Source organism: Chamaea fasciata, unplaced genomic scaffold (assembly GCF_029207755.1).
Source record: "Chamaea fasciata isolate MVZ Bird 193981 ecotype frontalis unplaced genomic scaffold, bChaFas1.0.hap1 SCAF_1, whole genome shotgun sequence".
Lineage (NCBI taxonomy): Eukaryota > Metazoa > Chordata > Aves > Passeriformes > Sylviidae > Chamaea > Chamaea fasciata.
Window position 1 is genome coordinate 16,597,950 of NW_027094086.1, and position 21,212 is coordinate 16,619,161.

At 32.9% G+C, this 21,212-nt stretch overlaps 1 protein-coding gene across 3 annotated transcripts in view; it reads left to right on the forward strand.

The window, feature by feature from the left end:
* Positions 1 to 21,212, forward strand: part of CSMD3 (CUB and Sushi multiple domains 3) — a 593,609-nt gene that overhangs the window by 439,688 nt on the left and 132,709 nt on the right. For all 3 annotated transcript variants that reach the window (XM_066177261.1, XM_066177253.1, XM_066177270.1), the window contains one exon: positions 8,484 to 8,600. In XM_066177261.1, the coding sequence (XP_066033358.1) occupies positions 8,484 to 8,600 (117 nt within the window). The remainder of the gene's footprint in view (positions 1 to 8,483; positions 8,601 to 21,212) is intronic.

The window sequence follows — 21,212 nt, forward strand, 5'->3', positions numbered from 1 at the left end:
AATTTTCTTTAATATTCTCTCTAGGGCTTTGACAATTCAAATAAGAGCACAGGATTTTGCATTTATGCTCGTTCACTTTACTGCTCATCTAAAATGGACTTGAATTTACTCAGGGCAGAAATGGAAATATGTCTAATTTCTAGCTAATTGTATTTGTTCAGAAAAATACAGTAAAAATAAATAAGGACGATGTAATTTTGCAAACTGATAATATTTTGGATATTTGAATAACAGCCAATATTATGAAAGAGCTAACAGATGTGAACCCATTCTACAACACAAAAAAAAAAGTCAGATTTTGACCTACTGCCACATCTCAGTTTCTTTTAAAAAGAATCATTTCACACTTTTCTGACACTTGACTAAAATGAGTAAGTCTGTTAAACTAATTTTAAGCAATGATTTCAGCACTTGAGAAAACAATATGGAATTTTTGATTACTCGGTCCACCACAGTTCCTTAAGGAAAAACTAAATAGAATTGATATTTATAATTAAACATTAAATTGAGAACAAAGATTTTTTTTCTAAAGTTTGGTTTTCCCTCAATATAGAAGTGTATCTCATAATCAGCTGTATAAAATCTGCTTTTTGTGTGTTCAGAAAAATATCTAGCTTTGTTTAAAAGACTTCAAAAAACGGAAACTGAATGTACGAAGTTATTTGGCTTATTTGGCTTTGGTGATAAAAGTCGATGAACTGTTAAAAAATTTATATAAAAATAATTTGATAGTGTTTTTAACTGCATTTATGTGTTTTTATGAACTTTATGTGTTAACATCAAAAGCACTGCTAAATTTTCTGCTGCTTCTCTTTATTTATAAGAAAGAGATACTTTCCTCTTGAAATGAACTTCTTAAAATACATCTAATTATGTTTCTCTGCTAATTATGTGCTGTACAGATTTTAGTATTTTTGATTTTCTCCCTACAAGGCATATTTTATTGATTATACATCTTCTACAAAGCTTCGAAAATTGGTTTAGGTTGTCACGGATTTCTATTGTTTTGGTTTTTCTTTTATTTGGTTGGTTGGGTTTTTCTTTTTCTGCAGGGGAGGGGATGGGGTTGGTTTTTTGTTTTGTTTTGCTTTGTTTTGTTTTTGTTTTTGGTTTTTTTTTAAGAATTGCCTTTAGGTATTCTCCCATTTTTTACTTTTTTATTCACAGTATTTTTTCTTTATGAGTTCCTCTTCTAGAAAATATTAAATAACTCATCATGCTACAGCAATTCATTTGTGGGTTTAGCACTGCCAGCACCAAGAGTATTGTACAAACTTCCTTGTCATCTTAGAATGAATTAATATTAATAGATTCGTAACCAATTATAATAAATACTCTTGTCTACTTTGATATCCTTAACCCCATGTGACAGATATTTATATGTCTCTTTCTTCCAGGAATCGCACAAAAAAATCCAGTAACTTCCCAGAAGTATTTTTGAGAATACCTAAAATTCATTTATTATGCTAGAACTGCTGGCAATTATTTCTCTAATTTTATCTCAGTCTAGCACATCTTCAGAAAGTGACCAAACTGCCCATGTTCTCATTCTTCTCTATTGGAGAATAAACCTCTCCCTAGTGTTTCAAAACCTTTATGCTATTATGAACATAGAACTTTTTGTTGTTGTTTTAAATGGCAAAACCTTGATGTGATGCTCTTACTGAGACTTTACTGCTCTTAGATGGAACAAAAATGTTACCTTCTATGCCTACATGAAAGCCTATCTTAGATATATCTTTCTCCACAGCAATGTTTCATTGAAACTCAAAATCTTTGATATTTTAGGTTTTTCTGCAACATTTGCTAGCTGCGTTTGGTCTTGCATTTCTACCTTTGCTAATACATTTTTAAAGTTGCTACTTAGAATTTCTGTTTGTTTGGGGGGGAGTTGTTTTGTTTTGGGTTTTTTTGGTTATTGTTTTGTTTTGTGTTGGGGGTTTTGTTTGTTTGTTTTTTGATAATGCCATCATTTCCCCATTTTCTCTTAATGATTCAGGGCCTGCTTTAGTAAATTTCTAAATTTTCAGCTTCTGCTGGCCTCTGTGTTAACTAACCACATTCAAATACTTTTACATATATTGACCTGAATTTCTGTCTCATTTTTTTCTTCACTTTTGATTGCGCAGTTAAACTCTATTGTGAAAACTGCAGAGACTACAGTACGGAAATCTTCTATATTCTTCATTATATTGTTTTCTGCTTATCAGCATTATTATATTTCTCTCTCTCTCTCTCTCTCTCTCTCTCTGTATTTTTTGGTGTCTTTTTATTTCTAATGTATTTCTGCTTTTTCAAGTAGCAACTAAAACATGCATTTCTATATCAGATTGTCTTTTACGTGTTCATTGTATTGTAAAAGCAGCTTTAGGTTCTTCATCAACTTCACATTTACAGACTGATATACACAATAAATATATCTGTAATTTAGAATTTTAGAATAAATATCTACCATTTTATATGTTACAATGTCCTTTGCATTAAAATTATTTTATATCTAGAAGGTTATTTTTGACTCACTGTATTTGTTTTCTTTTTACTTATAACCACTACATGAAATCATTGCAACTGAAAATCTCATAATTGGACTACAAAGGACAAATGGAATGATATTTTATTACATGAGACTAGAAAAAAGAGTATCCAATGATTTAATATATGTGGAAGTTTGGTCTGGAATACAGTTAATTTCCTTCACAGTAGCTAGTAGGACCTGTTTTGGATTTTTGCTGGTTTTGATAATACCAGGGGGTTTTCATTACTGCTGAGCAGTGTTTACACAGAGTCAAGGCCTTTGCTGGTCTTCATAGCATCCCACCAGTGAACAGCCCAGAGGGGCACGAGAAGCAGGGAGGCAGCACAGCTGGAACAGCTGATCCTGAATGACCAAAGGGACATTCTGTACCTTATGGCATCATGTTCAGCAATAATAAAGGGGGAAGGTTGGCCTGGGGCCACTGATCAGTAACTAGCAAGGTGCTGGTTGGTTGATGGTGAGCAAGAATTTTCGTTTGCACTACTTGTCTTTCATGGGTTACATTCTTCTTTTGTTTTCCTTTCCTTTACAATTTCCGCTTTCACCTTTTCAATTCTCTCACTCCCCCACAAAGGGAGGTGAGCAGGCAGGACTGTGTGGTATTTAGTTTCCAGTTGGGGTAAAACCACAATAATATATTAAATTTCATAAACATAAATCATGTCACTAAATAGTTTTCTGAACCTACTCATTTAGATGAATTGAATACTAGGTATCTTAGACTGGATATTTAAACAGTGACCCATTGGATAAAAAGCCAGTATCCCATTACCAGTTCTTTGAGGCATTTTTCCCCTCCTTTTCCAGACTGTATGCACAGTTGTTCTTATTTTTTGATTTTATTTGTAGCTATGTAATCAAATTTATCTGCATGAAATAAAACCATATTGTTCCATTCATTTTTAAGCAGTGTTCGCCATTGATTCTATTGAGAACTGCTGCTTAAAAATGGGTGGTGCAATATGGCACTTGAATCTCCCAATACAATTAAATTTTATTAGATTTTAGCTGTAGAAGTTAGAAGGTTGGTGATCTGAAAGCAGGGGGAGGAATTAAAGGCTTCAAGCTGCATTAAAAATAGTTACTGGCAAAAAATATTAATTTTTCTGAAAAAGATTAAGAGATTTGAAGTTGCCTCTCATACTTAGGTAGTCCATTCTTCACTTTTTTCTTACTAAACTTTCACCTTGTGCATTCTTTCATTTGGTTAAACTACAAAGGCCTGATGAAAAACATTTGAGAAATAAGCACATGGCTACGGGTTTTAACACTTTATTGTTTAGATGGAGGCACAGAAAATTTGACTTTATAGAAGTAGTTAGGCATAGATTACGAGAACCTATTGTTCTGCTGGGTGATTTTCCCTCTGTGGTTTTCAACTACATTTCTTCTACAACTACTGAAATTTGAGAAAAGATGTCACTCTCAGGGTAATGCATTTTATATTGCATTCTCTATTTACTAATACACTGCCATAATGAGGTAGAATGTAGTTCTTTGACAAATGCAAATGAATACTAATGATCAAGGTGCGTAACTTACAGATAAAATGCTTGCCAATTTACATACAGAATAGGTGATACTCTGATGTTTTTGTCGTAGGGTTTGTCAGGGGCTACAGGTGTTGCTATTTTACAAGGCAAGCAAGATACCATTAGGTTCAGCACACACAGGAACTTTTTGCCATTAATGCTAAAAATATTTCAAGGAAATAGTGAGCAATGCATCAACACACTGATCTTTGTCAGATTCTTACCAAAGTCAAATCTCTTGCTCTCCCACTAGTACTCCATTGCTGACCCCGGAAAGCAGGACAAGGACAGCACACTGCATAACATTTTGGTGAATAAACTAGAATAAGCTAAAGCATAAATAAATACATAAGGGAATACAGTATTTCAGAGTCTAAGCAAACATTATTAAAAAATAATGAAATACTATTGGAGAATTAGCTTAGGAAAAAATATCAGTTGCCTCATGAAGGGTTTTATTTTTTTTTTGGTTGGTTGGTTGGTTGGTTGGTTGGTTGGGTTATTTTATTCTGTAGGATGTTTTACATTCCCAGGGGAATGGTCCTCAGCATTTGTTGCATTTTTTGTTTAACAATTTATATTTCTGGGTGTAATGGGTTTGCTAGATTTTTACTCTAGGTAGACTTTTAAATGCAGAGAATAACAATTAGATGAGTTGATTTTCAGAACTTGTAAGTCTTTGACTTGCTTTTTGTAAGGAAACTAAATAAATCATTGCACTGTAAAACTGAAACAAAGACAATGAGACCTAGTTAGCTGAAGCATAAGTGAAAGTCAATGGCTGGCATGGTAGTAGTGAAATTTTTGCATCTATCCAAACAACTTGATGCTAGCTGTTTTCTGGAGGCAAAAATACATGTTTGCATCAAGTTAATGTTTTCAATTCACTGTAGCTATGGTGTCATGTCCATCTTTGATGTCTGAGCATTAATGTTTAGTGATGGTCAGGGCAAAATCTCTTCTTCTTGAATTGTTTTGGCATTTTAAATTAAACACTTCCCAAAATGCAAGGAAGGAAATACAGTCAGTGAACTCTCTAAGTTTACTTAAGTATCAAGCAAACCTCTTCCTCCTCCCTGATACTTTCAGAAATGTCTTGGAGGACCATCCAGCTGCTGTAGGTGATAAATGATTCGCTACCTAATGATTTACAAAATTTAACATTTTCTCAGCTCCTAAAGGTCAACTGGATTCATACATTTTGAACTAACTGCCCTTATACTAGTTGATTTGAGACCCATGAAAGTGAATTCTTGTGAAGATAGAGGAGTCATTACAGAAGCAGTTGGAAAATAAGGGACATAATAAGGGGAAAAGTAAACTCAGAAAAGTGAAAAAATTCAGAATGAGAAGACTAAGGAAAGAAATCAAGGAAAGAAATACTTAATACGGGTATTAAGTTCTTGCTGCTGATTATATATTGCATATGCCAGAGTGACAAATAGTTCATGGCTAACTCCAATAAGCACATGATAGCAAAGGCTGCAGACCACTCTTGTTGAAAGCCCTTGTACCTAAAAGATCCTCACTGGAAATCCTGCTTCAGACTCACAGTGTGTCTCTTCTCCCCTTGTGCGATCAGATACCTGCCAGCTTCTCTTGTTTGAACATATAGATCCCTGTTATAAATCCAGTGCTGATGTGTGTTACTTCCATGGAATTCAGTATGTGGGAAAAATGTTCAGATGTTTCAGAAAAAGTGTCATATAAGCATTTTAGTTATCAATTGTAAGAAGAAATGGTATTATCTTCACCTTTTAGAGACTTGGAAGTTATTTTAACCATACTTCAGGATTAATGAGAGCTCTCAGATTTTTGAAGGTGATAGACTTTTCCTTTTTTTAAAATTTCAAAAATTGTTGGGTTTAATGACTTTTAGAGATCTGTAACCATTTTTCAATGAAATTTTTTGTGACTTGTTTTTGTACCGACTGTCATAATACTACCTTGCAAGTATCATGACATATTTTGTCTAGATCGGTACATAGAAAAATATATTTTGCTCTGGTTTAAGCATACTAGTGTAAGAACCCTTTTTTACAAATAACATTGCATAACCTGTAAGAATAAAAAATAACCAGGGTATAAAAAAATATTTATTTTTCTTTATAAGTAAAGGTCCACTATAGGCTGACGGCCATATTAAGCTCTTAATTTTAAGTATTGCTTTTGTGTACTAATACTTCAAGTTTCATTAAGGGTAAAATTATGTTCCTTTTTGTGTAAATGCCATTGACTTTAGTGGAATTGTAGTTTTACCCTAAATTTGCACATTATTCTATCTGCTAATTAGGAAGGTGTAATAATGAGTGCAAGAGTGGGACAGTAGTATTGGTGATTGTAGCTTAATTGTCCAACTCACTAGCAGTAAAGAGGGAAATGGAGTTAGAGATAATTTTTTTAATAATCTTATTTCTCTTATTTTAGTATTTTTGTTGCTTATATTCTACCATATTCACTTCTGTTTCACCCAAAATCTGGAAAAGAAAATCTTGAGTACTTACAAGCTGGTTAGCAGATTAATTTTTTATCACAAATATTTGCCACATTTAAATAGGAAGGTTTTTTACTTTGTGTTTTTCCAGTAACTCATGCCAAATAAGTCTCCGCCAGTGAGGCTCAGCCAAGATACTTACCGCTTCTTGGAAAAAATCCCAGTAGTTCTATTATCCAAATATGTTTTCAGAAGAAATGATGAATTTCTAATATTTCACATGGCAGTGGATTGAGGGAAGGCGCTGAGATTACTCTTTCAGGCACAGAGGGCAATATTCCGTGTCCATGTGGCAGCCAGAGCTTACTCCGTGTATCAGGGCATGTGCCCTTCCGCTGTACTGAGAATCACCAAGACCTCATCCTGAGCTGGGTCCTGACAGATTTGCTTAGCTCCAATACATGTGCCACATCTGCCACATGCATACACATGTGCACAAGCAAAAGTCAAGACCCTTCTGTTGACATATTTCAAATACCGTGACTTTCACACCAATGCATGAAATTATCATTTCCAAATTGTGTGTGCAAACCGGAGCAATAGCTGCCATCTGCTCCTGTTCAGGTACACAGTCTGTCAAACCCTGAAGTTACACCACACTGAAAGGAATCCGTGCTCATGCAAGTTGCATAAATCTGTTCTCATAAATCTTAACTTGCTACATTTTAAAGATGTGTTCTTTTGATGGTGTACTCCACCAAACATTTTTGTGTGAATTAACTAAAAGTAGTTTTAAAATATATTATGTGTAGCTACACTAATAAATATTTTGTATTTAGTATGGCTAGTACTGAGATAAAGTCTTCTGGAATAACAGTAAGAAAAACATCTTTTTCTTATTTAATATAATTCATGAAGTATTAATGTTTTGAGAGAATACCACAAAAAAAAACCCCAATGCGTTTATCAAATGACACATTGACTACTACTTCATTTATAAAATCATGTCTTAACAGGAAATAAATTTATTATTAACACTAAATTCATTTAAAATATTTTACAGTCCAGAAGAGAAAAAATATTCTAAAGAGATCCCATAGTCTTAAAAATAGATTAGGGTTAAATCTAAATTAAAGCCCTAAATTACTAAGTCTGTGTGACAAAGAGGTGATAGACATGGGAAACCACTAACATTGAATTATGTTTCATATATATGCACCTGTACATCTGATGAGAAAAAAAAAAAAAAAAGCACTGTTTCTTGCTTGACATTTTGGAGTAATGCCAAATACTGAGTTTTGTTATAAATCTTAGAAAAATACATTATTGTGGTAAAAAGCATTTATATCTATCTTCCATTTTACTGAGTGTTATGGCTGTGGTAGCATAAACATGATGTTTCTGTGATAAAGAAAGGTATGTGCTCATAACTTTATATATAGAAAGTTATAAATAATTGAGATATAAGTAAGTGGTACATCATGTTCAGTCAAGAAATCCTGACTTTCTTATTTCAGTAGTTGTAGACATTATTTTGCATGATAAGTGTATTGACATGAGTAAGAATTTACAAGAGTGCAGAAGAGCTGTGTAATCTATGCTCTTATCATAGTATAAAGCATAATATAAATGAATAATAGTTTTTCATGCTATAAATAATGACATACTGCATGTAAACACATCATTACTGTTGTTAAGATGCTTTATAAATTGTAAAGAAAAAAAAATTGATCTGGAAAACTGCAGAGTGCCATCAATTCTCATTTGATATATGAGAAAATTGCATATACTCGGTATGTCACAGGATGTTAAAATTTAATCCAGTGTAGAAGTGTAATAAAATTTCCTCTAATATCATATACCAACATACAACAAATGCACCTGCTTGGGAACTCTGTGTCTCTCTGCTTCATAACACAATTTAAACTGACTTTTTTTACAATATTACATTTTTTTAAAACTGATTATCTTCACTTTCTAGCACCCTGTGGAAGCCGATCAACAGGTTCTGAAGGGACTGTATTATCACCAAACTACCCCAAGAATTATAGTGTTGGTCACAACTGTATTTACTCTATCACTGTTCCTAAGGAATTTGGTAAGTAGGTCTGGGCTCATTCATATATTTTTCTTGCTTGGTTACTTTCAACAATTCTGGATGATTTGTTTGGTTGCTTTTACATAAACTTATTAATGTTAATAAGGTGTTTTAAGCTGATACTTCTATTAACACTTTTATCATTTTATAGTGCATTATTTTCTCAAAACACTTATATTTGCCTTTATCTTTTGAAATTCGTGCTCAGTATTTTTTTCTCACTGTGATAACTAGCATGTAGCTTAGAATACTACTGTGATGCCAACCAATTAGATTTGTGAAACCTTCGGGTTTCTTTTCATCCCAGGTCATGTGCCTATGCTCTAGAAAGTACAGCATAGCTTCTGTAAGTTCATGTAAGCAGGGGAAGCAAAGTTTATCTTAAATATTTGGTACTTTTGCTCTTTTAACCCTTGGCTTCTCTGCATTATGAGGCAATGACATAGTCTTTATTGGCAAATGAAATTAGAGCAGCATGTTTCTGCTTGGGTTTTGTTCAGATTCTCTGAACCTCCATCAAAGTTTTACTTCCATACTAACATTTTTTCTGTTGACTAGACGAATATTTTAATGGTGTCTTCTGTCCCGTACAAAGACAGTTTTATCTCCCTGGATTTATGAATTATTTTATCTTACTTTATTATTAAATGTCTATGATAACACATAATGGATTTTTGTTCACTTTAACGTCTTGGTAAGCAGTATGTCACATATTGATACGCTTTAGATTTATGCTTGGATAAGCAGGACTTCATTCCGATCGACAGCTGAGGTTTCAGTTTGTCAAATAACAGGTGCCTGAGGAGAGGATGGGTATTTCTTAACCTTCCTTCATGTTCATTCTGCAAACATCATACCCAAATTAAAGACAGTGCTTCATCTGCTGTGTGTCCATCTGTCATACTCATGATATCTGAACTCCCTTAATATCCAATTAGCTTGTTCTTGTGCGTAGTGTAGAGATGCATAGACTACTGCAAAAAAAATAGGGTTTTTGAAGTATTGTCTCCTAAGTCATGCTGATCTCTCCTTATTTCAAAAATATTGAGAAAAAATAAACATGTTTGCACATTTATTATTTCTAGCTATTACAAGCATGCACTTTTGGCGCAACTAATTGTTTTTAGATAAATTGTAAAGTTTATATCCTCCCATTTTCATCAAATCTGAAGTTACTGATTTAATATCAGTATAGCGATAGTTCTTAGTTTATGAAACAGATGTCAACGTGTAAAGCCTTAAAATTACTACAATTAAAAATTCAAATGTTTATTCTTTGTACTTCATATTTTTGACATTCTGGGTTGAAATGTAGTTTTGTGATTTCCAGAAATAAAGCCATATTTCCCAAAACAACACATGAAAAAGGGGGAAAACCCACCTGCTCTGCATAGTTATTTGGAATAATTTGAGAAATACTGGTTTCCTTACACACTAAGCATGGTAGTAGCAGTATTAAGTTGATGATTTCACAGTGATTAGACAAAAAAATGCTGGTGCTAAAGAAAAAAAAAAGAAGGTTTAGATATGTTTAACCTTAGCATACAAGGATTCAGTGACATATTGTGGAATATAAATATGAGAGAATAGCTAAGGTTTTTTTCTGTCCTACCTTGGGATAGACATTTACTTTTTTGCTTTCATTTAAATAGTGTATTTTTACAATTAGTTCAGTTACCTGTAGAATATATAATAGATCATATTTGATTCACTTGTGTATGCAGAAAAAAGAAGTGTGTTGAAAGAGAAAGATAAAAAACATATCTGGTAGTAACCACTCAAAATGGGGGTTACATGACACATTGAAACAGTGCCAAAACAGATATTTCCATTTTAATTGCTTTTTTTCAATGAAACTCATACAGTAATAGGAAGCAGAAATCCTCACAGCCAGAAGCTCACATTTTAAAATCTGCATCTTTGAGTTGTACATTGGTATACGATTTTTTTGTAAGTTACTAATATAGATTTTTTTCTCGACCTGGGGTCTTTCTGTAATCTATCATTACTAAAATTATTCCAGTAAAAGCCATTAAGAAAGGCAAAGTAATTTTGACAATTGATTTAACAAGTTTTTTACGTTCAATGTAATTACTTGCTCTGAAATTTTACAGTATGAGTAATGAATGTGTTTTATCTAATAGCTTTTACCTCTCACTCATCAAAATATATTTAAGTACAGTTTCAGAGAAGAATAGCCATAAAATTGCAATCCTGAGATCTTTCAGATCAATTTTAATAAGTAGGGACTTTGTTCCCGTAACTCTGTTGTTTTGGGTCACAATTGAAGATATTGCATTAGGAGTCTTCACTTGCAATTCTTGGTATGTAGGGATCACTCACTGGCAAGATGGTCACAAAAAAGTCTGACCTTTGTGGAAAAAGACACCAGATTTCATATTCAATTCACTTAGTAGTATGCATCACATCATGTGGATTTGAAAGAGATTATTTACAACAGAAAAAGAGTCAAAATAACCTTTTAGAGAATGAAGGGGTACTCCAGCATAGCTGCTGATGTAAGAGAACTTAATTTTCCTAAAGAAAACAGCAACAAACCTCTCATCTCTATGGCTCCACCTTTCAATGTAAAATACAATAATCAAATATTTGCTGATGGAAACTCTCCAAGAACTGTTTTTGGCATCCAGTACAGTATATGAGAATGTATAACAAAGAACATTTAGAAGAAAAAAAAAGTGAAAACCTGGTCAATATAGACAAAACCCACAAACAATGTAATATCATATTCAGGTGTAGAAGGGATCTCATTGGCCTGGATTAGTTTTTGATGGACTAAAAAGAAAACCTATTTCATCTGCAGCTTCTCAGGTTCTCAAGTCAAAAATTCTGTGGAAAAGTCGTTTCAATGTGGACTTTTTCCCAGTGTTTCATTATTCTGTCATGCAGAATCACAGTTGCAATATTTCATACCGTGACAGGTTTAAGCTACAAGATAAATGATTCACAAAAGCCCACAGTGTGCCACAGGCAAAATATTTTGTGTACATGGAAGACTCAGCTTCTTTGACACTCTCCCACTGATATTTTAAAGTGGTGTAATGATGGTAAATTGTTCAATCCTGAATACAACTTTGGTTACAATTAAAATGCAGATGTTTGAGATTTTTTTTCCCCCTGATGGACATGACCTAATTTGGATGCTCTACTCTGTATATTGGTATCATCTATACTTCTTTCTAAATTATTATTTTTAACAGTGAAATAGATTTTATGTCAGCTGGCCTTACCAAATGGCTTTCCTTTTTGTTAGATGAAAAAGATAGATTGAACATATATGGTAAGGTATATAAGTGTGGCTTTGAGCTATACTATCGGAAAATAAATATATTTTCTCAGTTGCCATCAATAATTATGAAATTTAAATCAGAACTATATTTTCCTACTTAGAAGCTAAAACATTACTTGGAAAAATGTCTAGTTTCCATGGAAACATTTTCTATACAACTACGGGAAAATATAATATTTTTAAAATTGCAAGAATTTTATTGGTAAGAATTTTAGGACAAGATTTCCTAGAATTATGAAAATGAAGGTAGATCCCGTTTTCTTACTTTAAACAGGGAAATTTGATTCCACTATTCTCTTCAATTCCTGAATAACTGGCTTATATTCACAGGCACATTTATGCCACTTTCAGCTTTTGCTTATGTCTTGTCTTGAATTTCTAGGAGATAGACACGAGTAGCAACATAGAAAAGAAGGAAATAGAACTGAACGGCTGAACTTTGGGATTAGTGTTATTATTATTAATGATATCCTTGAAAGAATAATTTTTTTATCAATTACTGGAAGGTTAACCTACAGATTTTATCCTGTCAGTGAAAATACATACTGAGCAACAAGGGTGTCAATATGTGTTTCCTGTTAGACACCTCACTGCATCTACAGTTGTTAGACACCTTAACAGTCATATCACAGTAAAGTTATTTCAGTATTGTTTGATTTGATTACAAACTCAGTTTACATTTGGAAAGAAAAAGGCAAGGACAGATTGTAAGGAGAAGAGTGTGCCAAATGACAACCTTACATCAAGAGGGAATGAGAACCAAATTGTATTTTTGATAATACTTAGCTGAATTAGAGTAAAACATTTGCTTTAATAACTTGAATCCATCATCATTCCTTTGTAAATGTTAATATAGTTTAAGAAATGTGGCAGATACATATGGACTGAAATTTTTAAAAAGTGGGTATAACCCTCCATCTTAAGTTAAAATGGATGGAAATGCCTGTCTGAATAAGTAGCGTCAATATTTTTAAACATAAATGAAAAATTATTGAGTTAAGCAATACTTTGCTAAAGGAGAGATAGAAGTAAAAGAATATGATCTAAAATATCAAAATGCTGCCATAGGCAGGAATCTGATTATGCTCCTACCCTCTTTTTATACAAGCAACCACTTCAAAGTCTGTGAGACTGCACTGTTCAAAAAATGATTACTTGTCAACAAGATGGAGCGAAACCACAAAGACTGCTCCAAATACTTGAGCGTCCAACTGTGTAAAGGTCCAAGACACTAATTTCAGAAGAAAGAGACAGTGATCCAGCTTGTACCCTGTATTTTATAGGAAAAGTAAGTCAGCTCACCTTTCCTTCCCAAAAAGAGAATGATATCAAATCAAAATGACTTCCAAGAAAAGGGACCATTTATATATTTACAATTTTTTAATGTAACCATAAAGCTATTAAAAAAAATCTTCTATATTTTTTGTATTTTTTCACAAAATTTTTGCATAAAAATGTAAAAAACTGACTATCACAGGGCACTTAATATATAAGCTAAAAATATTTTAAAACCATGTATCACTTAATCCAGAAATTTATGGAATCCAATTTAGTTGAGTAATTCAGTTTTCTGGTTTGTTTCCTCAATTTTCTAAAGGATAGAGTGAACATCATGGAATACTGAGGATGTACATGCAAATATTTACTGTTAACAATAGAAAGAAGTACCTTCTTTATAAGTAATACCAATAGTTTATAGAGAATTCACAACTCATAATTTTTTCTTGGCATTCTTTTAACTCTGTTGCCGTGATGCAATTTCTCTTAACATCATTCTGTTACTGCAATATTTTCAAAGGATCTTGTACTAGTATCTGAAAACATTAGAATGATCCTTAGTGAATTCTTGAAACTGAACTTCAAGAGCTCAGCATTAAAAAGTTTATGGCAGTCCTTTTCTTCAATTTTCTCCAGTCAGCTAATTAAGCTTCATTCAAAATTACATAAGCAGGAGTTTCATCTATGAAACACTTCAGAAACCTTGGCCAGAACTGAGAGATCATTGTGCATAGGATACCAGGCAGACTCATAAGTAGTTTTAATCCCAGATATAAAAGCTTAATAAAGGTAATATTTGTCTGTAATATTTAATTACAATTGCTGAAGTAATTCTTTTTAATGTATGAATGAAAATGGTTGTTTCAGTATTGAAACGTTCACAACATTGGTGTAAATGCTGCTTTCTGTTAATTTACCTCATTGCCAGAGTATTTTTTTGAAAATTCTCTGAGTAGACTTAAGAAGATAGGTGTATGTTTTTTCATTTCACTGGTTTTTTTTTAAATTTAATTTTGAGAGTTAATGAAGAGCACTGAGGATGGTTAAGCCTGGAATCAGGTTGCTTAGACCCAGAAAAATATGTAGGTTTTGTGCATTGTGCTTGAAACAAATTAATGCACCTTCTACCACCAAAAAAATTGAATATTCTCAATGTTCATTCAATGTGCATTGAATGACTGAGTATGAATTTATTTTCCATTATTATTTTAATTAAATCTGATAAATGAACAATTTTTCTGAAATTTACAATGCATAAAATTAACCATGCAAAGGCATGGTTCATTTCTTTCTTAAAGTGAGGAGATTTTATAGCTATATAATGAATACAATAAAAACGGGTGTAATCTGACTCATTGTATTCTGTGCAATTTAGCAGGAAAAGAATGTACTGGTGTTGAGCCAGAAATAAAAAGCTTAGAAGTCTGTCTTCTACATCCTAAATGAACATGAAAATCCTAATTTAAACAAAAAAATCTTCATCCATAAATGTAAATTCTGGACTGTAAAATAAAGTGACAGGATTTGTGTTTTAATCTGTGTAATCCAAGTGGGGTTGATCTAAATCTGTGAATGTACCTAGTCTTGAAGTGTTACCTTTAAACACTGCAGATTTATGTGCACATAAATTTTAGGCTGGCATGCAAAGCGAAGAGGTGTGTATACATGTAATTGAATTCTATGCTGGAATACATTTCCTCTTGTTTTAGTTATACACCTAATTAAATAGATATCTAATCTAAGACATTCAGATCCTTTCTCTAATCAACAAAGATACATATTCCCATGGTGTGATTCATCCCATCTAAAACATCTATCTGCAACTTTTGAAGGAACATAATTTATTTCTAATGTAAAAGAAACAGCAGTCTTATTTTATCATATTTGTTCTGGCAGCTACCATGGATTAAATGAATTAGAGAAAATTGCTGCACATGTGATCTCCATCCATCCTGCAATCACACTGTACACATGTAACTTCACGATTTTATCTATGTATATGTGGTAAAGCTGGCCATTTCAGATATGTTTCAGTGGGCAACCATTTAGTGGCTTGAGACTGGATGATTCAAATTCAAGCTGTTCTTTGTGATTCGGTGGAGGTGAACAAAATCTGTGTCTTATTATTAAATGCATATTTGACAATGATATCTCTCGTTAGATTGTTGTTGGACACAAGAAGAAATTAAGGTGATGGACTGCATTATGTTAGTTTTTCTACAGGTACAGGAAACCATGACCTATAGCCTATCTTCACAATGAATGCCTAATGGATTTATGTTTCCACCTGAAAAAGGAAAATGAGAGGCAGGATTGCTTATATACTGGAAGTAATTTTTGTTGTGGTTTTGCAGGGGACTTTAGTGTGCATTAAGTATTCTCTTCTCCAGAATACATAATATATGTACCTAAAGTGCTATTTAAAATATAAATATTTTTAGAATTTTGTATAAAAATAGTTATAATGCAAGAATATAAGTTATATATGTATACTATGAAATTATTTCTTCTTTAATGTAAGAATTTATTTCTTTGAAGAGTATTTTGCTACTTTTTACAAGGTTGTGCCAAGTATTTTTATTTTTCAGTGTATTTCAAACACAGGGCAATAATGTTAATTATTTTCATTTAAATAGGAAAAGTCCAGTAGCAAAATATTGCATTTCAAACATACCTGGTAGATAACAAATAGGTTTTTTATCATCATTTCAAGTATGCATGGATTACTGTGCCACAGGCTTTTCATAGAATAGCTGGAGCTTGCAGTCTAAGATTTTTTTAAGAATAGAGGTGAGCATTAGTTGTATAACTATTAACTTCTGGTTTGCTTTACTAATTCAAGGAGAAGTTTGTGTTATTGAGATGCTAACGATGTAAATCACAGAAGTACCAGAAGGTCATTTCACTACACTTTCCACTTAGCTATGAATCTCCTAGGTTCTGAAAGGAAGAACTAGACAGTTTTATGTACTCAAATTCACAGCTGGGGAGTATTTCATTCATTGGTTCAGTGCTTATTTAACATGCTTGCCAAGTGAGCAGATGCCAATAAAAAAGTCACTGTAGGGTAACATTTAAAGGACCTCAAACTATTCAGTGCATTTTTGAAATGAAATTTAAAGAATTTAGTTGCTTCTTATGATTTGAAGTCACTTCTTCAGTTCTGTTTTTAGATTTTTTCAATAAAAATGATTAGTTTTGGCTCAAATATTAATGATATGTTTGAATATAATAATGACCAATTAAATATAGACTACAAAATAGCTTAAGCCATTGAGTTTGACTACAAACATATGGCACAAATAGAGCTGTCTTTTTAATGCCCTAAACCCAAAATGGAATGATAAGACCACATCTGTGGTCTTCAAAGAAATTCACAGTTCACCAATAAGTAAAATAATTTGAATGTAATATGACTGAATCGATGAAAGATTTCTAAAGACATTTTCTTTTTAAATTTTTTTTTTCAAAGCAGTGTGACTTCAACTGCTCCAAATATTTAATCATCAAATCTTGTTCACAGAAAAGGCTGTTATTAAAATAGCTGAAATTAGTTTGGGTTTCTGGTTAGTCCAAATATTGGAAGAAAGACTACATTACAATCATCTCTTGCAAGCTTTTCTACACATGTTACTGTCCCAGGGAAGAGATTGAATGGTGACATATTTTCTGAAGAATTCTCTTTTCTGTTAGGTTTTGCTTTTTAGGACAAGATTGCAGTACTTTGGAAGGACAACAGCAAAACTTTGCATCTCCATTTGTTAGGTCATCTTATCATAAAGCCATATTAATAATGAAGTTGTCTCTTTTTCTGTTAATCTCTGCATGAGTAAAAAAGCTGCTTTCTCAGTCTTCAAGCCTGGCCAGTTGTGTGAACCAAGCTTTTCTTTCTCTTGGGGTTTGTGGTTTTTTGGTTTTAGTAGTTTGGGGTTTTTTTGCTATGTTTCTCTGCCTCCACTACATTTTCTATTTTGTAACTCCAAAAATCCATAGGAAAATCATCCTAACAGAACAACTGCAGAAATGCCTACTCTCTGATACATGTTTCACTTGTTGGCAATAAGAGAGATACCTGGACAGGAATACCATGAAAAGTTAGGGTGACCATAGCCAAGTTTCCATTCTGAAATATTCTGATTAATTTCAGGGAATGAGCTCATTAGGATTAGAATAGGATCAAGAAACTGCAAAAATTTCTTTTACAAAACATCTGCTTATAAAATGGTTCACTGTTAGGCCCTGTTTACATACGTGTAGTCCACATTTCTCCCTTTTCCTTGTAGTTGTATTCCTTTGGGGATAAGCCAGTTCTCTCTCAAGTAAGATTACCTGCATTGACTCAAATATTTGTGTTCACCACTGTATACACAGGTATAAATTTCAAAGATTCTGATTTCTCTGAGTGATTTCTATTTAATTTCCTTTGTTTAGAAAACAAATAAGAAGGTCTTTGAAATCCCCACTATATTTTACTTTGTATTTTTCCTGACTGCAGAACTGGCTGATTATTCCACATGCTTAAAAACAGAACCCCTGAGCAATCTGTTTAGTGAAAAAAAGGGAAGGGGGATGTTATCCATTTGCTGTTTGTATCCAGTTGTTTATTTATAGTGATTTTCAAGAAATGTTTGAATTTTAGATAGAGATGAATTGCATCTGCCCAGATAACATGAGTAAATTTCAGGAAAATGTGAATAAATTCTCTTAAAGGGAAAAACAAAATTGGAAGTTGGTAGTTGAGCATATTTTGTGACAAAAATATTCCAATCTCTTCATAAGAGTTTAGAACTTGAATTGTATTTTGGAAAGTCATTAAAAGACTGTCAAAATATGGCTATTTCATGAGACGAAATTGGTTTGAATTTTTACTTAGTGAAGATGTTGAATTTCTGGTTTTGGAGGCCATCATGGAAACAATTGAAGGATGACTGTCCTGTTGTTTCTGAGAGGTGGCACCTAGGGTATGGCAGTAAGGCAGGAAACTGGAGGAGGACCATATAATTTGATGGTTACAAGGGATGTATAGCAAAATAGGAGTGGGAAGAGTAGGAAAAGTAGTGTGTATATATATATGTATGGATACATATACATATAAGTATTCATATACATATATGTATATTTTATGAAAGGATAAAACCTCCCTTAAAATAACCTCAGCTAATGAGATTTGCCCGTCTCTACTGCTTATATGGGCGTTGCATAAGTGGAAAAAGGCAAACACAAACTTTGTTATTGACATGGGGTGAGACCTGTGCAAGACCACTGCTCTGAAAAAGCACCTGTACCACATCTATCCAGGTTTTGTAAATTTTTGGGATGATGTCAGAGCCGGGTGGTTCTCTTGTTGTATCACACCTCAAATCCCACTCTAACAGTGTACGTATTAAATGTAACATTGGATGGAATACTCTGCTTTGTGCTTTAATACTTGAGGCCTGGAGAGACCTGTCATTTTAAAATACATGTAATGGTAAGCACCCACTTGGACTGTTTAGAAGTTATGATAGACAATCAGAAATAGGCTTCTAAAAAGCCTGTGTTTTGTAAGGTTTCTCATTATTGAATCACCAAGTCAAACTTTTATTTCTCCAAGCCATCTGTTCCTCCTGTTCTCATCCTCTTTTTACTCATTCCCGTTTTCTATAAAGGACTGTGGATCCTGAAATGACCAGCTGATTGTTATGCAAGATTTGCTTTCTCCAAAAATAAAAAAGTTTCTCATTTAGGTCCTGAAACCCTCCCTAGGTTTTGATTTCACATTTCAGTTATAGACTCAGGCAGACTGGCAACACAACTGTTCCAGATGGGCAACTGATAAGTGGTTCTATTTACTATAAGGATCATATTAATTAAATCCTGTTTCTCAAATTTACTGATATCAAATGGCTGGAATAATTTCACTTTTTGCTTTCACAGGTTTCCTTTATACAATTTTTGCTGATTTTGACTATGAAGGATTATTTCTGTGTTCTCTTTTTTTTTCTTTTTTTTTTTTTTTCCTAGTGTTCCACTGGGAGTTCTTCAGTGTTTTCCTACTAATGAACAGAAAAAATAATTACTCAAATATTAATTTCATCCCTATGATTCAGTAAACTGTAGTGATAATTTGTTTCAGATGAATAAAGTGATTAATCATCTGATCTAAAAATTAACATTTACTAGTAGGATGATAAAAGATAATTATTATATGCAGAAAGCTGTTGTACTTTAAATTAGTAGCTTTAAATTAGCTGAGAGGTGATGGAAGAAACAGTTTTTTCAAAGTGACTTTGCCATTAAATCTAGAACCCTTATTACATAATTTATATTATAGTTTGAATTAAACCTCCTATCTTAATCAAATTCTTTTTTATTTTGGCTTAATACGGTTCTATTATTGTATTCTTCTTCTTATTACTGTTGTTATTCCAGAGTTTCAACTGTTTATTCCTTCTATTGTGTATGTTACTTAAAAGGTTAGTCTCCCTGTGGTCCCTACATAAGCATTAGAGAGAGACTTAAAAACAAATTTAGCAAGGAAAGACCACCCTTCAAATTTGGGCACTTATTTAAATACCTCATTAGCCAATTTCACGTTCCCTTGGTACATTTTTTTAAATAGTTTTCTTACATTGAAAAGTCCGTTCTTCCCAGAACAATAATGAAGGGGTTTGAAAAATACAATTAATTTGAACTTCATGTTATTTGTGTCTTTATAGATAACAGTTTTATGAATGATTTTGTTATTACCATCACAAAAGTCATCAACAAAAACAAATTTTCTAGATCTGTTATCTCTTTGGATATCCCTTTTGTTATATACAGGCTACTGTGAAGATCTACAGGAAAACAACAAAAAGTTGCAGACATTTCCTTTCTCCTTCAGTACAGAGACTGTAAGAGAAAAAATAGAAGAAAAAATTGCATGTTTTACTTTTATCAGTTTCTTTCTTTTCAGAAAATCTTGCTTAGATAGTCAGATGCTATGAAAGCATGATTCAGATTTGTTTTCTCAAAGCATGCAAGCAATTGTGGAAGACCGCAATGAAGCAGGATTGGAAAGTGCTGCCTATGTTCAAGATTAACAAGCTCTTCACATTTCTGTGGTTCAGAACACTTTTGTAGTAGCAGGGCAGTGGCCTCCTACTTACTCTCTGCCTTGTCTAACATCTTCCACTCACATTTCTCAAGAATACGGACCAATGAAGTGATGGATCATGCAATGTGCACAACAGGTCTCAGAATGTTACTATCTGGGCAGTAGCTTCTTCAGCTTGAAGTAAATGTCAGTAGTTATTAGCTGAACAGTCTTGGATTCTTTTCCTGTTCACGCACTTTTTTGCAAGAGACTTAAGAAAAAAACTCTTTAGGTTACAATTACTGGGCCCAAGCAAAAAGCATTCCACCTAATTGTCTTGTTATTTTCAGAGAATCCTGAATACTTGCACATCATACAGGGAAGAACTGTCTTTTATTTAGAAGAAGAAAAATAATATCATTTATGTATTTTCTTTTTTTTTTTCTCATTATGGTATTGCTAACTGGTGGACTTTCAGAGAAATGAACACGTGTTTTTTTCTCCCTTGCTATTCTGCTCAGAGTAGATTTGAAGCCAGAAGTTTAAACTGTACAAAACAGTTCATTCCAAATTAGCAGCTAGGTCTGCAGCTTTGACTACTGCCTTGGTAAAATAATCTCAGAAAACACAGCCAGTGCAAAGTAGATGTGAAACATAATTCTCCCATTCTTCTGTTTTTATTTAGGTTTATAGCATTAGTCACTCATGGATCTGTTAGGCATTATCATAGATTAAAAATGTGTTGTGTTATATTTCACAAAAATACCAAATTAAAAAAAATTACTAATGACCAAAGGCTTACTTTAGTTTTTAAGAAAGATTATATGTAGTACTGACATAATATAGGAAAATGTCTGCACACTTCATTATAACATTTCAGTAGGATGTTTTGAAACTCGTGTACTTGTACATCAAACAATATATTGTCTAACTTATCAGTAGGCTTTCTCCATGCAGCTTTTATCCA